At 37.6% G+C, this 20,865-nt stretch overlaps 1 protein-coding gene across 3 annotated transcripts in view; it reads right to left on the bottom strand.

The window, feature by feature from the left end:
* ZFR (zinc finger RNA binding protein) overlaps window positions 1-20,865 on the bottom strand; it is a 48,762-nt gene that overhangs the window by 9,739 nt on the left and 18,158 nt on the right. For 2 of the 3 annotated variants that reach the window (XR_012832948.1, XM_075739502.1), the window contains exons 3-15: window positions 20,134-20,416; window positions 18,293-18,437; window positions 17,274-17,492; window positions 15,732-15,979; window positions 14,596-14,787; window positions 12,158-12,458; window positions 11,067-11,260; window positions 9,068-9,187; window positions 7,968-8,113; window positions 6,392-6,554; window positions 4,571-4,776; window positions 4,180-4,330; window positions 2,611-2,752 (exon numbers count right to left, since the gene is read on the bottom strand). Coding sequence is in view for 2 of the 3 variants with exons in the window: in XM_075739502.1 (XP_075595617.1) it covers window positions 2,611-2,752; window positions 4,180-4,330; window positions 4,571-4,776; window positions 6,392-6,554; window positions 7,968-8,113; window positions 9,068-9,187; window positions 11,067-11,260; window positions 12,158-12,458; window positions 14,596-14,787; window positions 15,732-15,979; window positions 17,274-17,492; window positions 18,293-18,437; window positions 20,134-20,416 (2,510 nt within the window). In the remaining variant the exon portion in view is untranslated. The remainder of the gene's footprint in view (window positions 1-2,610; window positions 2,753-4,179; window positions 4,331-4,570; window positions 4,777-6,391; window positions 6,555-7,967; window positions 8,114-9,067; window positions 9,188-11,066; window positions 11,261-12,157; window positions 12,459-14,595; window positions 14,788-15,731; window positions 15,980-17,273; window positions 17,493-18,292; window positions 18,438-20,133; window positions 20,417-20,865) is intronic. The other variant, XM_075739503.1, reaches the window with a different exon arrangement.

Here is a 20,865-nt window from a genome sequence, read left to right as displayed (position 1 = left end):
CACACTACCTCTTCATTAAAAGTTAACAGGTATACAAATTTCGTTAAGTTTTATCACGGGAAATACATTTTACCCAGTCAACTATTTCAAGACTAGTGTGAACACTGCTTAATTCTAGGAGAGAGACAAAGACGAAAAGAAAAAAAGAACAACACAAAGTAACAGCAGATGCTAGGACTATGCATCCAAACCCCCTCCTTTGTAAGGCATGGCAGGTGTGACACTGAGCTTTAGAAAACCTTGGTCAAAAATCCTTCCGATGTCTTGGCAGCAACCCCTGACAGGAATCAAGTCCCTCTGCTAGAAGGCTTTGGACCGGGGCTGTTAGCTAAGGATAAAAAAGACACACGCGCACACATATATGTGTTTTTAAGTATGTACACTTTGTTTGCTGAAGGAAAGATTCCACAGCAGGGGTTAGAGCACTTTGAATATATCAGATTCGGTAAACTGTCAAACGCACAATACTGTAAGGAACAGTAGTTATGCGGTTAACAATTTTATTTCACTGTATTTTTTTTTCAGCCTTTTATCATGTATTGGTATTATTACACATCAAACATGGTTCTACTCCACGTGCAAGTCTCAGTCTCATCTTTACTCAAACTGGTTCTTCCGGTAAAGCCTTCCTTATCACCTGAGCTAGCTCCCCAAGCGGGCTAAAAAAAAGGAAAACTTTAAACCATTGTAAGACACAGAGCATGAGAAGCTGCAGTAAGAAAAAACACAAACACATACTGTTATTCTGCAGCAAATAAGCAGCAGTCTTCGTAATAAGGCCTTCTTTGCTGCAAGAATTTGCAATTCAGTCTTCTATTTGCTCTAGTTTCAAAAGCGAACTTTTCTGCACATCCATTTTATACTGCTCAGTGTCTTGAAGAGAAATCTAACTTGATTTTGCTTGCCTAAAGGCAGTACTGCATTCAGCAGTGAATAAACTCACAATGATCATTTTAACTCAAGTGTGGGTCAGACAAAAATACAGATTTGTTTCCTTTAGGTGGCATAAATTAAGGGATTAATGGTAGTAATTCTAAATTTATTTCATTTTTAGTCCACATCATAGAATTTTAGGCCAGAAACCACTTAATTGAAATTGAGTATTGTGGCAGGAATCACTACTGCACTTTTGCACAGTACATTAAGGAATAAACATGGTGTTTAAGGTTAACTTCGTTTAATAGTTAATCTAATTTAATAATCAAATCTTTTAAGCTAAAGTATTCTTTATGAACTTAAATAATACGTGAAGTCTGATTCAGCACAGACAAATCAAGAGTCACGTTACAGATTGTCAAAAAAAACCCAGAATTGGTTGGGTGTGACAGTACATGTACAAAGCCTTTACAGCTACGAATAATACGCAGAGCTTAAAAATCGTGTACAAAGCACTCTTAAAGACTCTTCAGAAGTCATCCAAACCAGAGAACGCATCTTCAACTTCTCCTTTCTGATTATGTAGGACGACTTTGTTAACACAGCTTGCTTACAAAGCACTAGTCACAGCTACAGAACATTTACTAATGCAATATAAAAACCTCAAGTATTTTAGAGGACATGTAATGATGAGATGAAATAAAAAACTTCTGTGGCTTATATAAATACGTATATACACAAGCACATGTATACATACACACATACAATTTTTTTCAACCTGTACATGCGAAGTGTTAAGATAGCCTCAAATTTCCTATTTATAGGTTCACTGTTGAACACCAGAACCCTGTTTGCCATGATCTCTTTCAACTATGAAAATACAGGATTAAAAGGAAACAAAAGTTTATTTTATCTGACCCGTAAACAAAAAGAACCAATGTACTGCAGACATTAATCATGCTTGTTGGCTTAAAAGCTTTTGGAGCTTTGAAAGTGTTACAGAACAGACCCTAAAGCAACACTGCTGGCACCAGAGAAACTGTGGACTTCAGAAATGTAAATTGATTTACAAGCTCCACCTTCTGCTTCAGCTCAACGACAAAGCCATTTCGTATTGTACTAGTCTGGGTTTGCCAGTTGGATAGAAGACTGATTGTAATACCAGGAGCCTAAATATATTCAAAAAGCACTCCAGACCAAAAAGCAACCTCAGAGAGCTGGAAAAAATTGCATTGTCTTTTAAAGTTAGAAGCACTGTTACCATCAAAAGTATAATAAAAGTGCATTTGAAGTGGCGCTGCTATTTGGAATGTGTAAGTGATGGTAATACTGATCCAGTTTAAACCCAAAAACCTGTGATTTGATTTTCTAAAGCCATAAATCTTTCTCTTAGGGCAAGACTGCTCTAGAAAGCCAGTTTACAGCCACTTGCTATAAAATACTTAGTTTTCAACATAATTTTAAAAGACAAAAGAAAAATCAAGTTTGTACCTTTTCCAGAAAGCTGAGGTTGGACATACAGTTAGAAATTTTAAAAATTAAATTAACACATCATATAAGCATTTATTTTAACCAACTGTTGTCTACCAAGACTGGTTGTTGAAAAACAAGGTTTCGATCAAATACATGTGCCAGCATGTTGCCTTCCAGGACCTTAATGCCATCTTAAGCAGAATAGATAAACATTAAAAAAAACAGGTGAGAAAGAAGTAACGTCTTTAACAACTTCCCAACCTCCATCCCTCATGTTCTCCTCCCGAATGACTGGAGATGTCAGTGTGATAGTAACTTGCATTTTGGGTTCCACACATGAATTTAAAATTATTGCTGCTTCTGGGACTGCACACTTGATATCGTATTTCTCAGGGCTTATTACCTAAATATTGAGAAACAGAAATTTCCATTAGCATATGGCCAATAAAAGTGTGGGGAAGAAAATGGATTTCAACATAGTCTTTTTAACAGAAAGATAGAAACGCAGTATAATTATATCAAGCAGATACCTCTGTGTTCAAAGAAACCACAGTTTACACAGATAAGATACATCTATGGACTTGCATACTGTTTCCAAACCATTAATGAAAATACACAGCACTCACCGAGCATGCAAAAGAAAAAAGCTACCCAAAAAGGAAATTCATATACAAGTAAGTTACATAACAAGAACCTTCATAGCGTTTGAGATAAGAAAAGCCTTAGTGCCACTTAAAATGTCAGCTGGATATGTTTCTCACTGGAATACAGGAGCCTTTAAAAAGCACAAAAATGCAGTGTTTGTTCTTCAAGCTTGCAGTTACAGGATGGGTACTGCTAGGTACATTCTAGACTTGGCTGTCACAACATGCTAAGAACAAAAGGCAAGATAAACACCAGAGAAAAAATGTAAGAGTAACTAATAAGGTGGTTATTCTGAATTGCTTCTTGCAACTAGATTGCATAATTCTAAACACCCTCAAAAGGAAGCTGTAGGCACCTGTCACCTTCTTCCACAAACTAGAGGGACAAGTGACTTCTCCACAAAGCCAGACCAAGATGTGCAGTTTTTAAATTTTCTTCTGTTCAGTTACTTCAAATGACAGCAAACTCAGGATTATTTTCTAAATAATCCGATCCTGCTAAAGCTTCTACCTTGCCACTGAGTCTGCCGAACATTTTACTACACAGTACTGAAATACTAATGCTGTGACAAGCGTTCTATAACAATGGTGGACGGGCTCTGTTCAGCAGACAGCAGACTTTATTCTATACTTTCATTTCTTGTGGAAATAGAGCAAATGGTTTATATGAATTCCACTGAATGGTCTTAAGACTGCGTGTAATTTGTTTTTAAAGGACCAAATTAAAAAAAGCCCAACACACAATATTTAGTTAACTACCTGTGTAACTACAAAGCACTGACACATACAAATAGGAAACAAGATGTAAGTACAAACAGACTGGCATTAAGGGAGAACTTTGATCTTCGGACAGCAAGCTTCCTGTAAACTGCACAAATTACCTCTATCGCAGCCAGTAACTGGATAATAGTCTTTCTTCTGTTCATTTCTATTTACCAATTAAATGAAATCTATTAAATGATGATTAATACTACACTGCTAGTGTTAACACCTAGACATTTGTATGGACACAATATACAGAAAGCAAAACATGTAGCATAGTCCCTGAATTCAGATGGAAATACTCAGAAAATGGAAACAAACGGAACCTGAGCTATGAAACGTGGTACAGTTGAGTCTCACAGACATGTGACTTGAGGACAGATTTTTACAAAAATTCAAATCCAAAAATCTAAATTCTACTTACTGCAAGTTGTTTGGGAAGACTCTCAGCAATACGACTGAGTAATGTCTTTGAAGGCTTCTCAGCACATAACAAAACAAGATTGACATTTCGGTCTCCACGGAGTAGCAAACCTTTAGCCAAAACGCCTACTCGTAAAACTCCTTTCAAAGCTCTGTGAATAATAATTAAAAGTTGCATTTAAAGTAATATAAAAACCTTAAAATTAATCCTTAAGATAGAAAAGTGGGGAAAAAATAATAAAAAAGGAGTATTCCACATACATTTGAGGCCATAGTGACATATACTATATCAAAACCCAAAGAGAAGAGAATCTTTGGAAGCACTGGTAACAGTGTAAGGAAAAACTTCAAAAACAAATGATAAAATTCTTAAAAAGTAATTAAAAACATACCTGTCTTTACTGCCATCTTTTTTGTCATCTCCCTCTTTGTTCTTGCTTTTTTCATGATCAGTCATGTTGTCAGAAACAAGTTTCAAAGCACGCTCAGTGATAGAAACAATTTTTTGTACTGCTTGAAGTTCCTCCTCTGTTGGATATATAGCGGCATGTTTGGTCATCACATAGCGGTCATCAGAGGAGTCTGGGCGGCGTAGAGGCTAAACAGATGAAAAAGCGTATTTCTGAAATTTGGGTACACTTCCAAGTTCACAAATGGTAAGTGACCAAAACCTAAACGTGTGGCTAAACAACAGAATATTCAAACCTCAAATTGCTGAAATGTAGCAAAACATAAAATGAAGTGTCCTTAACAACTTATAATGGTCACAATCAATCATGTCTGAAAAAATATGAAAAGTATCAAAATTAAACTATGAAATCCCAGTATCTCTCCAACATAAATATCTATTGTCTTTCTATCAACTTGGAAATACTTGCGTATTGCTGCAAAATAAAGTATCCATGATTGCTTTCAAAGAATGACAGAATTCAAATAGGAAGGGACCTCAGGAGGTCCTCTAGTCCAAGCTCCTGTGCAAGCCATGGTCAGCTATAAGACCACATCGTGTTGCTCAGGGTTTTATCCAGTTGGTACTTGAAAACCATGGAAGATAGAGGCTGCACAACATCTGTTTGAAAAAAAAATTTCCTGTATTCAATCTGAACCTCTTCTGTCTTAACTTAAGCTGGTTGTATCTCGCCCTCTCATGACTGTAAAGAGCCTGGCTCCACTGTCTTTATAACACACAGGCATTAGAAGGCTGTTATATTCCACTGAAGCGCACTCTTCTCGAGGCTGAACAAGCCCAGATCCCTCAGTCTCTCCCCACAGGGCAGGTGTTCCAGAGCCCTGACCATCCTGGTAGCCCCACACTGAACCTGCTATGGTTTACAGTATTTTTCTTGTACTGGAATGCAGTACTGCAGTTTGGTTCTAATGAAAGCTAATCACTTCCCTTCATCTACTGATTATGCTCCTGTTAATATAACCCAGGATGCTGTTGGCTGTCCTTGCTGCCAGGGTACAGTGCTGACTCATGTTCAGCTTGCTATCTGCCAAGATCCCCAAATCCCTTTCAGCAGGGCTGCTACCCAGCCTGTCCCTCCCTGGCCTGTGTCAGTGCAAGGGGTTATTCCTTCCTAAGTACAGCATTAGGCATTTGTCCTTCCAGAATTCCATAAAGTTCTGTTGGTCCATTCCTCCAGTCTGCCTAGGCCCCTCAGTGGCAGTGGTAACCCTGCCACTAAATTGATTCAGTTTCATGCCAGCTGCAAACACCTTATGAGTGTGCGCTCACTCCATCACTTTTCAGATCATTGATGAGGTGCTAATGAGACAAGTTCCATGATAAACCCATGCGGTATTGCACTTGTTACTGACCTCCAGGTAGTGAGCGTAGGACCCACCACTAACCATTATCCTCTGGGACTGACAATCCAACCACTTTTTATCCATACATTTATCCACAATTAGATAAATAATATATAATGCAACTAAATAAAATAAAAAGTAGTACACAAATCCAGAGTGACTTGTATTTCAGAAGAAGCAGTATTTGTCTTTAAGGCATCCTTTTGTCATTTCAGTGGACTTATTTTGGAAGACAGGTCCACCTACACAGTTTCATTAGCATGTAATTTCTTCTTCACTTTTCAAAATCCTTTATTAAGAAACTTTATTAGAGACAACTGAACTAACACTGAAAAATTTATAGTTCTTAACTGTGCCACCTGGTAAGTAACATTTCTTTTTTTTTTTCTCAAGAAACTCACAGCTGGTCCTTGGGGCTGAGGAGGCATTCCTGGTCTAACTCCCAACAGGCCTAGAGGTCCTGGAGGACCGTGAGGATATCCTCCATCTGGTATTCTGCGACGATCATCCCAGTGATGCTGCTCTTCCTCCATTCTCCTCCAGTACATGTCCTCTTCATATCGCCTGAAGTGTATCAATCAAAGTGTTCTCTTTATACAACAGTTAATATTTGCAACCATTCTAAATTAATTGTTCTATGTCCTCACTAATTCATTTCCAGTAGTCATAAGCAAATACCAGTGAACTCTTGTGGTGGCGCAATATCCCCCCGTCTTGAACAACTGTACTTGGTGCAATTTCTCCCCCTTTTTCTGGGCCACATGCCAGGGCAGCACACCAGAGCATTAAGGCACCCCTTTAATGTGCAGGGCTCTTGTTTCTCTTGGGAATGGAAACAGCCCAGTACATCTGTACTTGGACCGTGACGCTCTTGCTCCCCTGTTCTTTGGGAACAATAATGACAATCAATCACATATGGAGAGCCTGGTACACATGTACCTGGGTCATGGCCCAAAAGGGGGTGATGCCAGAAAAGTTCTGAATCTGTGTGACTAGTGGAAAGTGTCAGAATATTTTGCCATCCAAGCTGGGCGTAAGTGGAAAAGTCAATTATCTCAGATCCTATGAACACTGATTCTTAGCGAGACCCTTTGAGCTCTCCTGAATCACAGCGGTCTGTGACCAGCATTGCTCCTGAGCTGGGACACCTCTCAGGCACAAACTCCTTAAGAACTGTCTGCCAATGGAAGGCGAGGGCAAAGTCAGCCTCCTTGAGTCTCAACTATCACGCACTGAGGAATGCTGATGTGTTGTATTTACTCTAAAGTGAAAGAGGGAAATCTTAACAATAAGCTAGCTTCCTTTATCCACCTCTCTACCTATGTGTTTAAATACACACATTTGCCTTCCTGACCGTGGGTAACATATATCACTGGGCCCAAATATTTCTGTCTCTGACTACCTGCATGTTTTATGTTTTTATATATATATAGGTATGTATCTATAAACTTTGATTTAAGATACCTTATAGTAAGTTAGTGTGAATCTTGTCATCTTTGAATCTGTAATTAAGTTGCTGTTTTGATCATAATATACTTAACTGAATTACTTGTAAATCTTCACATTAGTCAATCATTGAGTGCTGCTAAAATTCAACTTTTAACTCATCCTATTAATAAATTTTGAATTGACTGAATTGTAACTGTGTCAAACTCGTTCATTCGCAACAACTCCTGAGGGTAACTAAAATGAATGGTTATTTTGAAAGTGGGTCTGAATTTATAGGAAAATAATTCTAGTAAGTCTGCATTCCTCAGAGGGATTGAACACAAACAAATGTGTTCAATCAAACAACAATTTGATTGAACAAACAAAACAAAGGATAATGACAGAAGGATAATGACAACTTAAGCTAAAACAAGACAGTACAGAGTTCCCAAAACAAGTATTCGAAATAAGTAACTACAGAAACAGAGTCAGTTTTAGATAATCTGACTGCAGCTTTGTCTCATTCATTGACAAAAAGGAACTCATTACCTCATTTCCATCCTCCAGCGTTCTTCCTCTTCTCGCCTTCTCCAGTATTCTTCTTTCTGCATCTGTTTCCTCATCTTCTCTTCTTGAATTTTTCTTGCTCGAATACTGGGCTTTACTTCTACTTGTAAGTCTGGGTTTACTTTTTTCTAGTTCAGAAAAAATAATAAATGAAATGTTCTTTTCCTCTTTTCATCTCAAGGTTACAGAGCTCTTCTGACAAGTTTAACACACACTACTGCACTACAATAAAAGCAAGGGGAGTAAAATGCAGTTTTAGAACTGCATTGAACGAGTAGTTGAAGAAGAAAAATCTGTGTCCAGTATTTCAAAAGAAAGAAATAGCAACTACAAATAGCATGAATTCCCTCTTCACTTATATGAGAGCAAAGGAATTTAAGATTAAATTGTCACATGAAATACTAAGTAATTTGCTGTTCATTCTGTAGCAGGATGACTACTCCATAGCCTGAAAAGCACTTCATCTTAACCACAGTGTGCTTCCTGATGCCCTGCTCTTGAAGGGTCCCTCATATAGGGGCATAATCATGAGTTACTGAATAAAATTTTCTGCCAGTTTTTCCTCTTCTTTCATCCCTTTCATGATTATGCAGGTCCACTGCATCTCCTGTGACCACAGTAGATTCTTCCAATATAATCTCACAATAATCAAAATGCACACCATATGTCAGTACAGGTGTCTCTCCATTTGTGATGAAAAAATCTGCAACACTTGTTTTTCAAATGTCTCCACAAAGGGTTTATATGGTTTATCCTACTAAAAGCCTGGAGCACTACTATTTTACACAATTTGAAATTTATGGTAAACAATATAAAGAATCTCCTGTTGCTTCCATAAGTTGTACCATATTTTAATGTGGCAAAGGTTGCCTGAACGAAATGTTCAAAATGTTTAAAAAAACCCAAACCATTTACAGTTTCTCAGTTTGCATTACTCCCTAAGAAATATATTTCTCTACCTTTTTTTATATGCTGTTTACTCGAAGGACCTACTTAAGTCCAGTCTTTAAATGTAAGAATATGTAATCAGTCAGCTGACGTCTGGTGGATTTGCAGATAGAAGCATTAGCATTTCAACTAACCTTATATTGAAGTCTGTGCCGCCTTCCTTTTAAGTGCATCTCCTTGGCATTAGGATCATTAAAACTGCATTCGCAAAGTTTACAGTGAAAGCGGATCACCTTTCCTTCATCATTTCTTACCTGGAAAATAAAGTTATAACACATTTGGCTTTTTTTTCTTTTTTTACAAAAAAACAAACAAAGCTGATGTAAAAATTAATCTAATTCAGTGACACTGGATAACGTCTGCTTGTCTCAAGTGAAAAAGTTCAAATAACTGAAAGAAGACAAAGTAGAACTTTCAATTCTGACACAACACCCCATTGTGCTTGGTAATGAATAAAGAACAAAGTTCTTCCATTCCAAAGAGTACACAGCTTTAAACTCAAGCCTTAACATACTAAGTTGAATAATTACAAACACGTAAATCATGAAAAATTTACATCAGACTTCATCCACATATCTCATGCCACCCACATGAAGAATGTCCCACTAAGCATAAAAGAAACATGCGCAATACAAAAATGTGAACATAAGCGTAAGCCTGTGCAGGTTCAATGCTTTGTCATTTTTATCTTCCAGGAGGACCCAGGGAATTACAGGTCACTCAGCCTCACCTCGATCCCTGGGAAGGTGATGGAGCAGCTAGCCTGGAAACCACTTCCAGGCACATTAAGGGCAAGAAAATCAGCAGCAGTAGTCAGCATGGCTTCACCAAGGGGAAATCATGCATAATCAACTTGATAAATTTCTGCAATGAAATGAAATAGCCGGCCTGGCAGACAAGGGGAGAGCAGTTGATATTGTCTACCTGGACTTCAGTAATGCCTTTGACACAGTCCAACCATAATACCCTCATTCACAAGCTGTTAATATATGGGCTGCATAAGCACACAGTGCAGTGGATTGAAAACTGGCAAAATGGCCAGGCCCAGAGGGCAGTGATCAGCAGAATGAAGCCCAGTTGGAGGCTAGTAACTAGCAGTGTCCCCAGGAGTCAATACTGGGTCCAGTCCTGTTTAACATCTTCATTAATGATTTGGATGATGGGGCAGAGTGTAGCCTCTGCAAGTCTGCTGAGAACATAAAACTGGGAGGAGTGACTGATATGCCAGAGGGTCATGCTGACATCCAGAGAAGAGAGATTTCGATGGGCTGGAGAAATGGGCTGACAGGAACCTCATGAAGTACAACAAGGGGAAGTGCAAAGTTCTGTATCCAGCAAGGAACAACGCCTTGCACCAAGAAAGGCTGGGGCCACCCAGCTGGAAAGCAGCTTGGCAGAAAAGGACCTGGGGGTCCTGGTGAACAGCCAAGTCGAACATGAGCCAGCGATGTGCTCTTGCAGCAAAGGCGGTGAATGACATCCTGGGCTGCATTAGACAAAGTATTGTCAGCAGGTCGAGGGAGGCGATCCTTCCCCTCTAACGTGGCGCTGGTGAGGCCACAGCTGGAGTCGTGTGTCCAGTTCTGAGCTCTCAGTGCAACAGAGACATGGACATGCTGGAGAGAGTCCAACAAGGGGCCCACAAAGATGATGAAGGGGCTGCAACATCTCTCCTATGAGGAAAGGCTGTGAGAGCAGGGACTGTCTAGCCTAGAGAAGAGAAAGCTGAGGGAGAATCTTCTTAATGTATATAAATACCTGATGGAAGGGTGCGAAGAAGAGAGGGCCAGCTCTTTGCAGTGGTGCCCAGTGACATGACCAAAGGCCATGGGCACAAACTGAAACACAGGAGGTTACCTCTGAACATAAGGAAACACTTTTTTACTGTGAGGCCAGCTGAGCACTGGCACAGATTGCCCAGGGAAGCTGTGGAGTCTCCATCCTTGGAGATACTCAAAAGCCATATGGACACGGTCCTGGGCAATGGCTCAAGGTGGCACTGCTTGAGCAGGTGGGTTGAACCAGATGATCCCCAGAGGTCCCTTCCAAACTCAACCACACCGTGATTCTATTCAATATTAAACAAATTTTTACTAAAATAGTTTAAAAATAATACACATTTTCATATAATACCTCCTCCACATAGTCATGGCCCACTGGCTGGACATCACTTTGCAAGGCAGCAAGAGTTGTGGGAGTCACTGGTTCAGCTGCTGTGTCTGGTTTTACTTCCTGTGTTTGTACTGGAGCAGCAGGAGTTGTTTTAACACTTTCGGCTGATTTCATTTCTTCTAGTTTACTTCCTGTTGTCTGAAGCTTATTGCCACCTACCAATCAAAAAATTAAATCATTAACTTTCATTAAATGAGAATGTGATTACATATCTGAAAGATTTGTATCACATTTGCAAACTGAAGACCTTATTTGCAAATATCAATGTTCTGGCCAAACCATTATCAGTTTTTTTAAACTAGTTAAAACTTAAACATATTTTAAATACAATTAAAGCTTTTTAAAAACAAGTTTAAAAACATTCAAGTTATTTAAACAGTTCATTTTAACAGCAAAGAAAAATTTTTGCTTTATATAAAGCAATTTTTATTACTCATTTTCCTGCTTTTTTGGAAGAGATAGGACTGAATGGAACAACTCAGCAAACGTATTTTAATAATCTCTTTTTTGTCATCAGATATATTTTTTGGTAAATGGATCAAAAAAAGTACTTCAAAACCTTCTTATGTTTGTACTAACAAAGGTAGTATACTCTCAGTGTTGCAACTGCATATGCCTTTTCTTCAAGAGCAGGATAGCTTATTGTGGAACAGCTGCTTCCCATCTCTGTCATGTCCATTTCAAAAGTTTCCACTGTTACAAGGATGTTTCAGTTACCCAGTTATCAAGTGCCCACTACTGCACGTTGCCTTACCAGCCCAGGCTGTAAACTGAAATTAGGATCAACTGGACTACAAACTGCAATACGCCAGCAGCTACTACTGATGAAGGTGGGAGAAGCTTCCAAGAGAGGTCAGGTGGAGACCACCAGGCAGAAAACACCATAAATTTTGAGGCAAAACTTTTATATACATTCTTATTTTCACCTATCTGTAATTCTTTTAAACACAACAGTTACTCATGCATAAAATTAATTAAATACATTTGTATTTGCTGCACTAAGTCTTAAAAAAAAATTATAGAGTAGGTTAGGTTTCAAAATAAAGACTGACTTCTGTACTTGCCAACAAAGTTTATTTTCGGTGTAGATATTTTCTTTACAGCTATATTAGCAGCAGTTGAAGATGTTTTGTTGTTGGACGCAGTGTTAAGTGGTGTGTTTGTCGTGGGAGTAAGAATTTTCACTGCAGAGGATGCAACAGAGGAGTTCACAGTACTGCTGCTAGCTGCTATATTTGAAGCAGAGGCAGTTGGTTTGGAAGCAGATGTGGATGTTGAGGAAGTAGCTTGGGTAACCACATTTGGTTCGGTTGAAGGAATGGGTTTGCCAAGTTTTGTGTGCAACTTCACTACCTGTAAGAATGAAGAGAAATTCATAATGTGATCTCCCTAGGATTGACTATAAAAATGGAAAATAAAATAAAATAAAATAAAATAAATATAACCAAAAAGTTAGGTATTGCTTCTTTACAAAAGGTGATCTTGCCAAAAAAGAAAAAAGGATGGACATGTAAAAGCTCTTGTAATCTGTAACAAGGAAGTAGTTAATAGTTATCTCACATTGCTCATTTCCATTAGAAATTTACTCCAAAAGATACGTACGTAAGAACAGAAAGCCAATAAATTCACAAGCCAGTACAACTCCAGGAAACATTGTGCTCCAACTGTTTCAATGTGAATGCTTTGTTGCCTGGTTGCTTTTTACTCTCCCTCCAAAAAGTGTAGTATATTCAACTATTTTCGTCTCAAATAATATTTGTAACTAAGAGTTATTTAAGATTCAACAACAGTCTCTTTTGATCACTACATTTTAAGAGTATTCGTATTGAAAGAATTTCCAGGTTACCTAGCAGAACTGAAGACACTCCTTAGACAAAAGTTTTTTGTTTGTTTGTTTTTAAAAGAGCATATCTGCAGAGACAGTTAAGGAGGATGTGAGGCATATTTCAGAGCTCTTTAGTATCTCACAGAAAGTAAAGAGGTACATGCTTATTCTTAGAAGTAATAAGCAGAGGCCTTTCCACAACATGCTTGAGGTAGAATAATACTTCTTTTTGGTGACAGCTGCCCATCACCTGAAAAAGCAACGCATGTAGTCCGTAGGAACAAAACGTGCAAAATGAAAACTAAAGACTGGGTTTTGAAAATAGCAGTAAAAAAATACAATTTTTTGAGATATGCCCTTAATACAAACACATGTACACAATCATGACATGCACACAACTGTATACATACACTTCTTGGTTTCTGTTCTTACTTTTTTAAGTATGTTCCCCATCAGAATACAGACATACTAGTGTCACACAGCACTATAAATTTAAGTTCAAGCAAGTCTTCAAAATTACTTTTTTTCAGTAGAAGGCACAAGATTCTTCAGTGTACCACAGAAATAAATAGTGTCCTTTGAGATTTCATTTTTACACTGATGACAACCTATATTAGCAATGGCTAGTGACTATCTACAAGGAAGAGAAAGCAACATCTGAAAATATAAGGATAATATATACCTATAGAGTTACTGGGCACAACCCAAAAATTTAATGGCTCAACTTACTAAAGAAAGAAAGAATACGAGGCAAGTCTGTCTAAATTATAATTTTTGCTCTTGTACTAACAAAAAATAATAATATTGGAAAATTGTTTTTAATCTACGAGATTTATTTTAATAGGAATGATGTTACTGATGCCACTTTGTACAGTGTTCTGAGATGCAAAGAGCTATAAATGTTCAACATTAATACTGTATTTGTTACTGACATTAATCTGTCCAGAGTTATAAGGAAAATCTGTAATATCTAAACAAACATTCTACACTGCCATTGCATTTATTATTGTACAGATGAAGTTAAAACACATGTCACAGGGGTTCACAATGCAACCCACAATCTTTATTCCACAATGCCTACCTAACTGCACCCAAACAGTAGGGAAAGAATGCTTATTAAAGGTCTTCCAAACATACTCTTTATAAAGTCTACTACAAGACATTGTTCCTTGCTCCCATATGTCAATCATCTTTCCAAGAAATATCAAGAAGTGATGCATAATAGTCCTGTCCCTTGGCACTGACTCAGCTTACAGTGTTTCAGAGTGCACCAAAAACTTCACAGCACCAGACAAATAAGACAAAAGTCAAGAAAAGTCTTAAAAAGAATTAGGGGGCACAAGTATCCTACCGCATGTACTCATTGACTCTTTTCCCCATCTTACTCTACACCTTCTTCCTATGATTTGCATACTTTCCCCAACATATATCCTCTTCTCATTGATGCCATGGCAATATTTTTCCTCCTTTCTTCCAACAAGGCCCTTCTAATAGTAAGCTTAAAGATAAGTTTGAAACAAAAAGCATAACTAAACATCTTTAAACAAAATAATTCTAACTGTATTGTTACTGCATATTTTCTCCTAAGATGAGAAAAAACAATGCAAGAAATATGTAAGAAATATACGACTGACTTGTATAATATGAACAAGAGAGAGTTCTTACTTTCTGATGCTTGGCTCCACGGATATGGGCAGCGTAAGCATCCGCTCCTGTACAAGACACATCACAAAGCTCACAGCGCAACTGATTTTGAGTTCCACGCGCAGAAGTGCTGCTGTTATTGGTGTTCTGGGAAGCTTTTAACGCTGCTTCTTTCTTTTTGTGTTTCTGGCCTTCTAAGTGTTCTTTATAAGTCTGTTTAAATAAACAATACACACAATAAGCTTTGTACTGCTTATTCATCATTCATGTGAAGACATGTAATATAGAAAATAGCATAAAAAACATGCTTTGTATAAGAAATACTTCCTACACTGAATATTTCTTCCATACAACATGCTCTATGGCATTATCAGGCCACTTCTAAAATCACAAAATTTTCTTCTCCACCATCAGGATTGCACTTTTAGGTAATACAATATGGGCTTATCTCCTCTAATTTCTCACTTCCTCAACCAACTACTGATCAATAGATATTACCACTGAAAACTTGATATGATCAGAAAACTGTACTCAGTTGCAGCTTCTTGCACCGCATTGAATTATTCTTGATTTTGAATGCAAGTGTATGCAGAGAACTAAAAAAAAAAAATTCAAAAGAAAGTAGCGCATATATAAAGCTGCACTGAAAATGAAATGCCGAAGTTGATGTTTGTTCCTATACCCACACTGGCAGACAGGGTGGGAAACAATGACAAGTTTACCTAAAGAGTAAGAACTGTTTAGCCAGACACACAAACATGCACTTGTACCCACTATAAAACTAAACTTGGATGCTGGAATACAATGAAGAATAAATTTTCAGGTTTACCATTCACAAAATTTATGTAATTCCATAGTTTTGAAAAAAGTATTTTCTAAGAAGTTTGCTATGCTAAAAAAGCTAATCATATTCAAAGTTTAGAATATTTCTGAAGTCCAAAGCACAGCTGAAGCTTCTCTGTACAAGCTCAGGCAATGTATCTTTTTTGTCTTCTCTCAGGAATTCTTTCTATAATAGCACACATTTTCATTTAATTATTCCTGTAGAAGTATAGAATCAGATCTTTAAAAATTAACAAATATTCTCAAAGGGGTCAGTTTTTTAGCTAAAAAATTATGACTAAAGTATACAGCAGAGTATTACATAATACAGGTACCTGTGGTCCAGCACAGCTGATCTTACAAACATCACAGTAGTGGATCTGGGGCGGTTTGGGAGGTTGTTTTGGTTTCAGTTGCTTATTTTGGAATGGTGCCTTTTTAGTAAAGGTGGTCCCTGTCCAAGCAGCTGTGGCAGCAGCAGCAGCAGCTGCTGCCGCTGCCTGTTTCTGTTGCTGCTGCTGCTGCTGGTAATAGGATGATGCAGCTGAATACACTGCAGCTTCATAGCCGGAATAAGAGGTACCTCAAAGATCAAAATAAAATAAATGTTACTTCACTGTACATCATGTATCAATTACATAATACGCTAATTCAAAACATAGCATAACAGAGTTGGGGGGCGGTGGCAGGGCAGGATATAAACGATTTATTGACATCTGATTAGGCAGTCTGAATTTTTCTTGATGTTTCACAGTACACATAGCTACCAATTGTATCAGGAATATATTTGATTTTAGACACATCTTTGCAGATACACAGTTATGTTAGATCTATCAAAGCATCCCTAAAGAATATGTGAAATTTCCTGTTACATGTGATAAGACTGAGTATGATGTAACAAGAACTTTAATAAAAGATTTATCAAAGGCCGCTTGAAGTAAGCAGTCTTCCAGAACCAGATTAGCTGTTCAAGTTTCTAAATGGCAAGGGGGACAGACATTATGTAGAGGAAGGGGAAAAAAATTAACATAAAAGACAGAATGGCTAGTACTATTACATTCTATCTCAATGGTTTAAGTTGTTTTAGTGCAGAGAAGCTAAACTGGGTTTACAGCCTGCTAAACCCCAGCTACGCAGTCCTTGATTTCTAGTATCAAAGTTTAATAAATCAGGGAAACTGGGCTTTCATACATTTGAGCCAGTTTTCCCATAAACTTTCTACATCTACTGGTTCAACTATTTTAATCCTCTGATCAGGCTCTGTCTCAAGGAAGACTCAAAATCCCTTTTTTAAACAGAAAACAAAACAAAAAGTTCAAGGTAGCTATAATATGCCATGTGATTACCACCTGGCCATAAAGTTGCGATCTTTTAGTATTTAACTACTTTTTGGATTTCTAATGTTTGAATGAAAGTCTTTTTTTTTTTTTCAGCATCCATTCTCCTCCCATTTTGGGTCAAGATAGCCCAAACTTACAAGATTTATATTGGACTGCTCCTCCCTGTCTCTGTAACTGCTGTGTGATGGCAGCACGCTCCCTTCCAATTTCCCTGGGTAATATTTGTGTGGATGTGTTTCCTTACTTTCAATATCCCTCACCTGTTCTTTCCAAACCTTACAGTAAGTCACAAAACACTGTGCATGTAGCAATGCCAATGATTTGTATATACTCACATGTAATAAAACAGGCACATAAAAACATCAAACTGCTTTTAAAGATACAGCAAAATATTTTGCCATTGTAATGATTTAACTGGTTGATATTTCTCAGTAGACCGTGATATAACTGAATATAAATTGCTAAAATTCTGAGTATTTAAAGCCTCTCCTGTAGCAACTGCAAAGATCCAAGCAACACAATATGCAAAATTCTTACCAGAGTAAGTAACCGCTGTTGTACTGTACGTTGCACTTTGAGTATAGGATGGAACAACAGTAGCTGCAGCTGCTACTGGCTGCACAGTAGAGGATACTGGATATATAGAAAACGTAGTTGTTGCTGGACTTGGGGTTGCAGGTTTTATAGCTGTCACTTGTCGTGTTTGCTGGGCTTGGGTATATTGAGTTGCCCCTTGGCTATATCCTGCTTTTGGAGCTAATTAGGATAGAAAATAAAAGTGTACAAACATTGATGTTTTAGCTGAATGAAATGCAAACAATGTTAAGTGATACCTAACGATATGCTGGGGAATAAAAGCGCAATAAGTGTTTTTTGTTTTGTTTGGGTTTTTTTGATTGGTTTTGTTTTTTTGTGTTGAGTTTTTTGGGTTTTTTTACAGTCATGGTGATGCATTGTGTACCATGTATCACACAACTATTTAATCACGTCACAGCTCACACTAATAAGCCTCAGATTTATTTATTTACTTTTAACTGTGCTGTCATGTTTTTAAACAACCATCTCATTCAATGATTTTACTGGAGTACACTAAACCAAAGTACATCTAAACTTTCCTATTATTTCTAACTAAAGTAAAAAAAGTAAATAGGATTTATGCTCTGTAGCATCATGATACCAAAAGTTAAACAACTACATACATTAAGTAACTAAAGCATTAAAAAAGAGTCTTTCTAACCAAATTATCATCTGAACGCACCATTGACTATTTGAACCTACTTCACCAAGGTTTCTAGACAAATCAACATGAAGTCTGCCTATAAGTATGTTTTGAGTGTATTTCATAAAAACCCCAAGCTTCAGAGATAGCTACTTATGGCAATGTCACAATAACATTCAGGTTGTAGGTGCAGCAGATCTTCTTACACATTAACAGAGATTACATGACAAAACTTTAAAAAAAAATAAATCTGGATAATGTGAAGTATTCAAAAACTATTTCTGTGGTATTCAAGCAGACTGTGTATAGTGACAGCAGTTTGAATCATGCCACCCACCTGTCTGGTAGTACGATTCAGCTACTGAAGGTTGAGGCTGGGCAGCAGCAGCCACTGCTGCCGCAGTCGCTGTTGGCTGTTGATAGTACTGTTTGCTGTCATAAGCTACAGCTGGGGCGGTAGATCGAACATAAGAATAGGAATCCTAAAAATTAAAAAAAGGGAAAGTCAGCAGATTTCTCCTTTAAGTATATATCTGGAGTAATAAAAGTCATTAGTGGAGTCAAAGAAACAATGTATTTTCTTCTGGTCTACTAAAGTAGATTTAAAAAAAACATTCACAGATACAGTATATAAAAATAAAAGCATTAAATAAATTAAATTTATCTTTACAGATACTTCAGGCCTGAAAACAACCCTGATGGTCTTTTTCAGACTTAATATAGAAATTAACCTCATGCTATTAAATCACTTTCCTTACCAAATTATTTTTGTTACTGAAAAACAACCACTCTCACTAGTTTTTCGTAACGACTGAATTACATTTCTGTAAAATATGAAGCCAAAAACAACCACAGATCTCCACAAAATACCAACTTCTACAAACCACAATAAATTCACAAGTTTGCAAACATGACCCTATAATGGCTTCAAAAATCCCATAATCAACAATACTCTTCTTGGTGATATTTTTTATAGTATGAAAGTGATACTTTCAAAGCCTTCTTTACTTTTTGGTGTATCAACCAGTCCATTAGGGAACCACATGTAGTCTGTAAGAGCAAGTCAAGTAGCCCATTTTGACACCTCTAGAACTCAGGAGATGGCTAGCTAGCTTAGAAGGGGAGGGCTTGGAAGCCACTGTATGTGGCTTACCATATAGTTATGGTAAAGCATAAAGAGTTGATCAACTGAGGGGTAGCAAGGCATGAACTACTTATTATAGCTGAAACGTACTAATGTATAAAAATTCTTTTTATTTCCAAGAAATATAACAATAAAATCTCCTTTCCATCCAACCTGTGTATACTGGAATTATTTTTATTTAGTTTAGGGGACTCTTTTTTTCTCTCTGCATGCATTTAACAACTGACCTCGTAATCATGACTACACACGCTACTGAAAAGCCTCCTATGTTACTATTAATTACCATATGTAACAAATTATAAAAGCTGTACAAAAGAATTAAGAACATGCAGCAATAACACAGTCCTGTTAAACAAACCAAAACACTAATTAGAATCTAGATAATGCCTTGGTAAGTTAAGGACTAAAAATTTAAAAAATAATTACAAGAGACATACTATTTCAACATCCAAGATGAAAATAGAAAAATAGTTCCCTTTTGCAGAAGCCTATAGCCACATGAGGTTAGGCAGTGATCTTACAGCAGATACCCAAAAACTACCCAAAGTGTAGTTTTTCTCCTAGGGCAATCTTCTATGCTTGTACATTTAGTACTAGAACTCCTGTGGCACCCAGGAATTTGACAAGGGAACTATTGCTACCTCCACTGAAGATTTTTATGCAACAGTCTTTTCAGCCACATCTGTTTCATGACCCAGTTTAGTGCGGGCCACTGAACATTTAAGCTAGCTGAGTCAAGGCAGTACTTCTCTTTTCAGCAGTAGTTTCACAAAATCACAGTTCATTGTGTGAATGTCTATATCCTAGGTCCTGCAGTACTAGTGCTGATAATCCTCTATATGGACCACATGAGACTGCAGTCACTTCACATTCTATCAGTTTTCGCTACTAAGTAATTTGAGTTGTACTCAAAATGTGATTCACAGAAGGAAAAAGAATATAAATATCATCACATTCTCTATCCAAACTGGCCTCCTTCTTTTAACATATCTTTTAAAAATCATACAACAGAAGTAATTTTTTTTTTAACCCACCTGGTAATTCTGTGTAGTGACAGGAGGTGGTGGTGGTGGAGCTTCTTGTTGCCTCTGTGTATAACCATAATCTGTGGCTGTGTGCGCTGTAGGATAGCCTCCATATGCAGCAGCTGTTGCAGCAGCTGCAACAGCTACTGGAGCAGGCCTGGCTACTGCAACTGTAGCTGCTGCTGGAGCATAGGCTGCAGTCACTGTGTGCGCAGCGACTGGTGCCTGGTGGACAGTGTAGCTAGCAACTGTAGTCGGATGGGAATAGGCTACACCCGAAGCTGGCTGCTGGCTATATTGGAAAAAGACAGTAAGTAAATAATTAGATTATTCCAACATACTAAGCTAATGCCTACACATTTCAAAACCCCAGATTTGATTAATACTTGTCTGTTCTACAAACAGACCTGGAGCAGCTATCTATCTATGCATAGAGTTTAATGCCTTTTATTGCCTCTGTTCCACCCCCATTAGAAAGGCTGTGTCATTTTGAAGTTTCTGTGGATGCACACATAGCATGCAGCTGATGACTTCCTTAGCAAGGGGGCGTTTGTGTTGGGGTTTTTTTCAAGCACTGGAACACAAGTCTTTCATTCAAAGTAATAAAGAAGTCTTAAACTGTTATCTTTTCATGACTGACAAGGTTTTAAATGCTTTAGTAGTTCTTCAGTAAAACTGACATACCTGTCATATTAAGAAAAATATTACCTTTCTGTGAGAGCTCATTACTGACCTACACTT

This window comes from Balearica regulorum, chromosome Z (assembly GCF_011004875.1).
Source record: "Balearica regulorum gibbericeps isolate bBalReg1 chromosome Z, bBalReg1.pri, whole genome shotgun sequence".
Classification (NCBI taxonomy): Eukaryota; Metazoa; Chordata; class Aves; order Gruiformes; family Gruidae; genus Balearica; species Balearica regulorum.
Note: the sequence above shows the minus strand (reverse complement) of the source record. Positions and strands in the feature narration are given on the sequence as shown.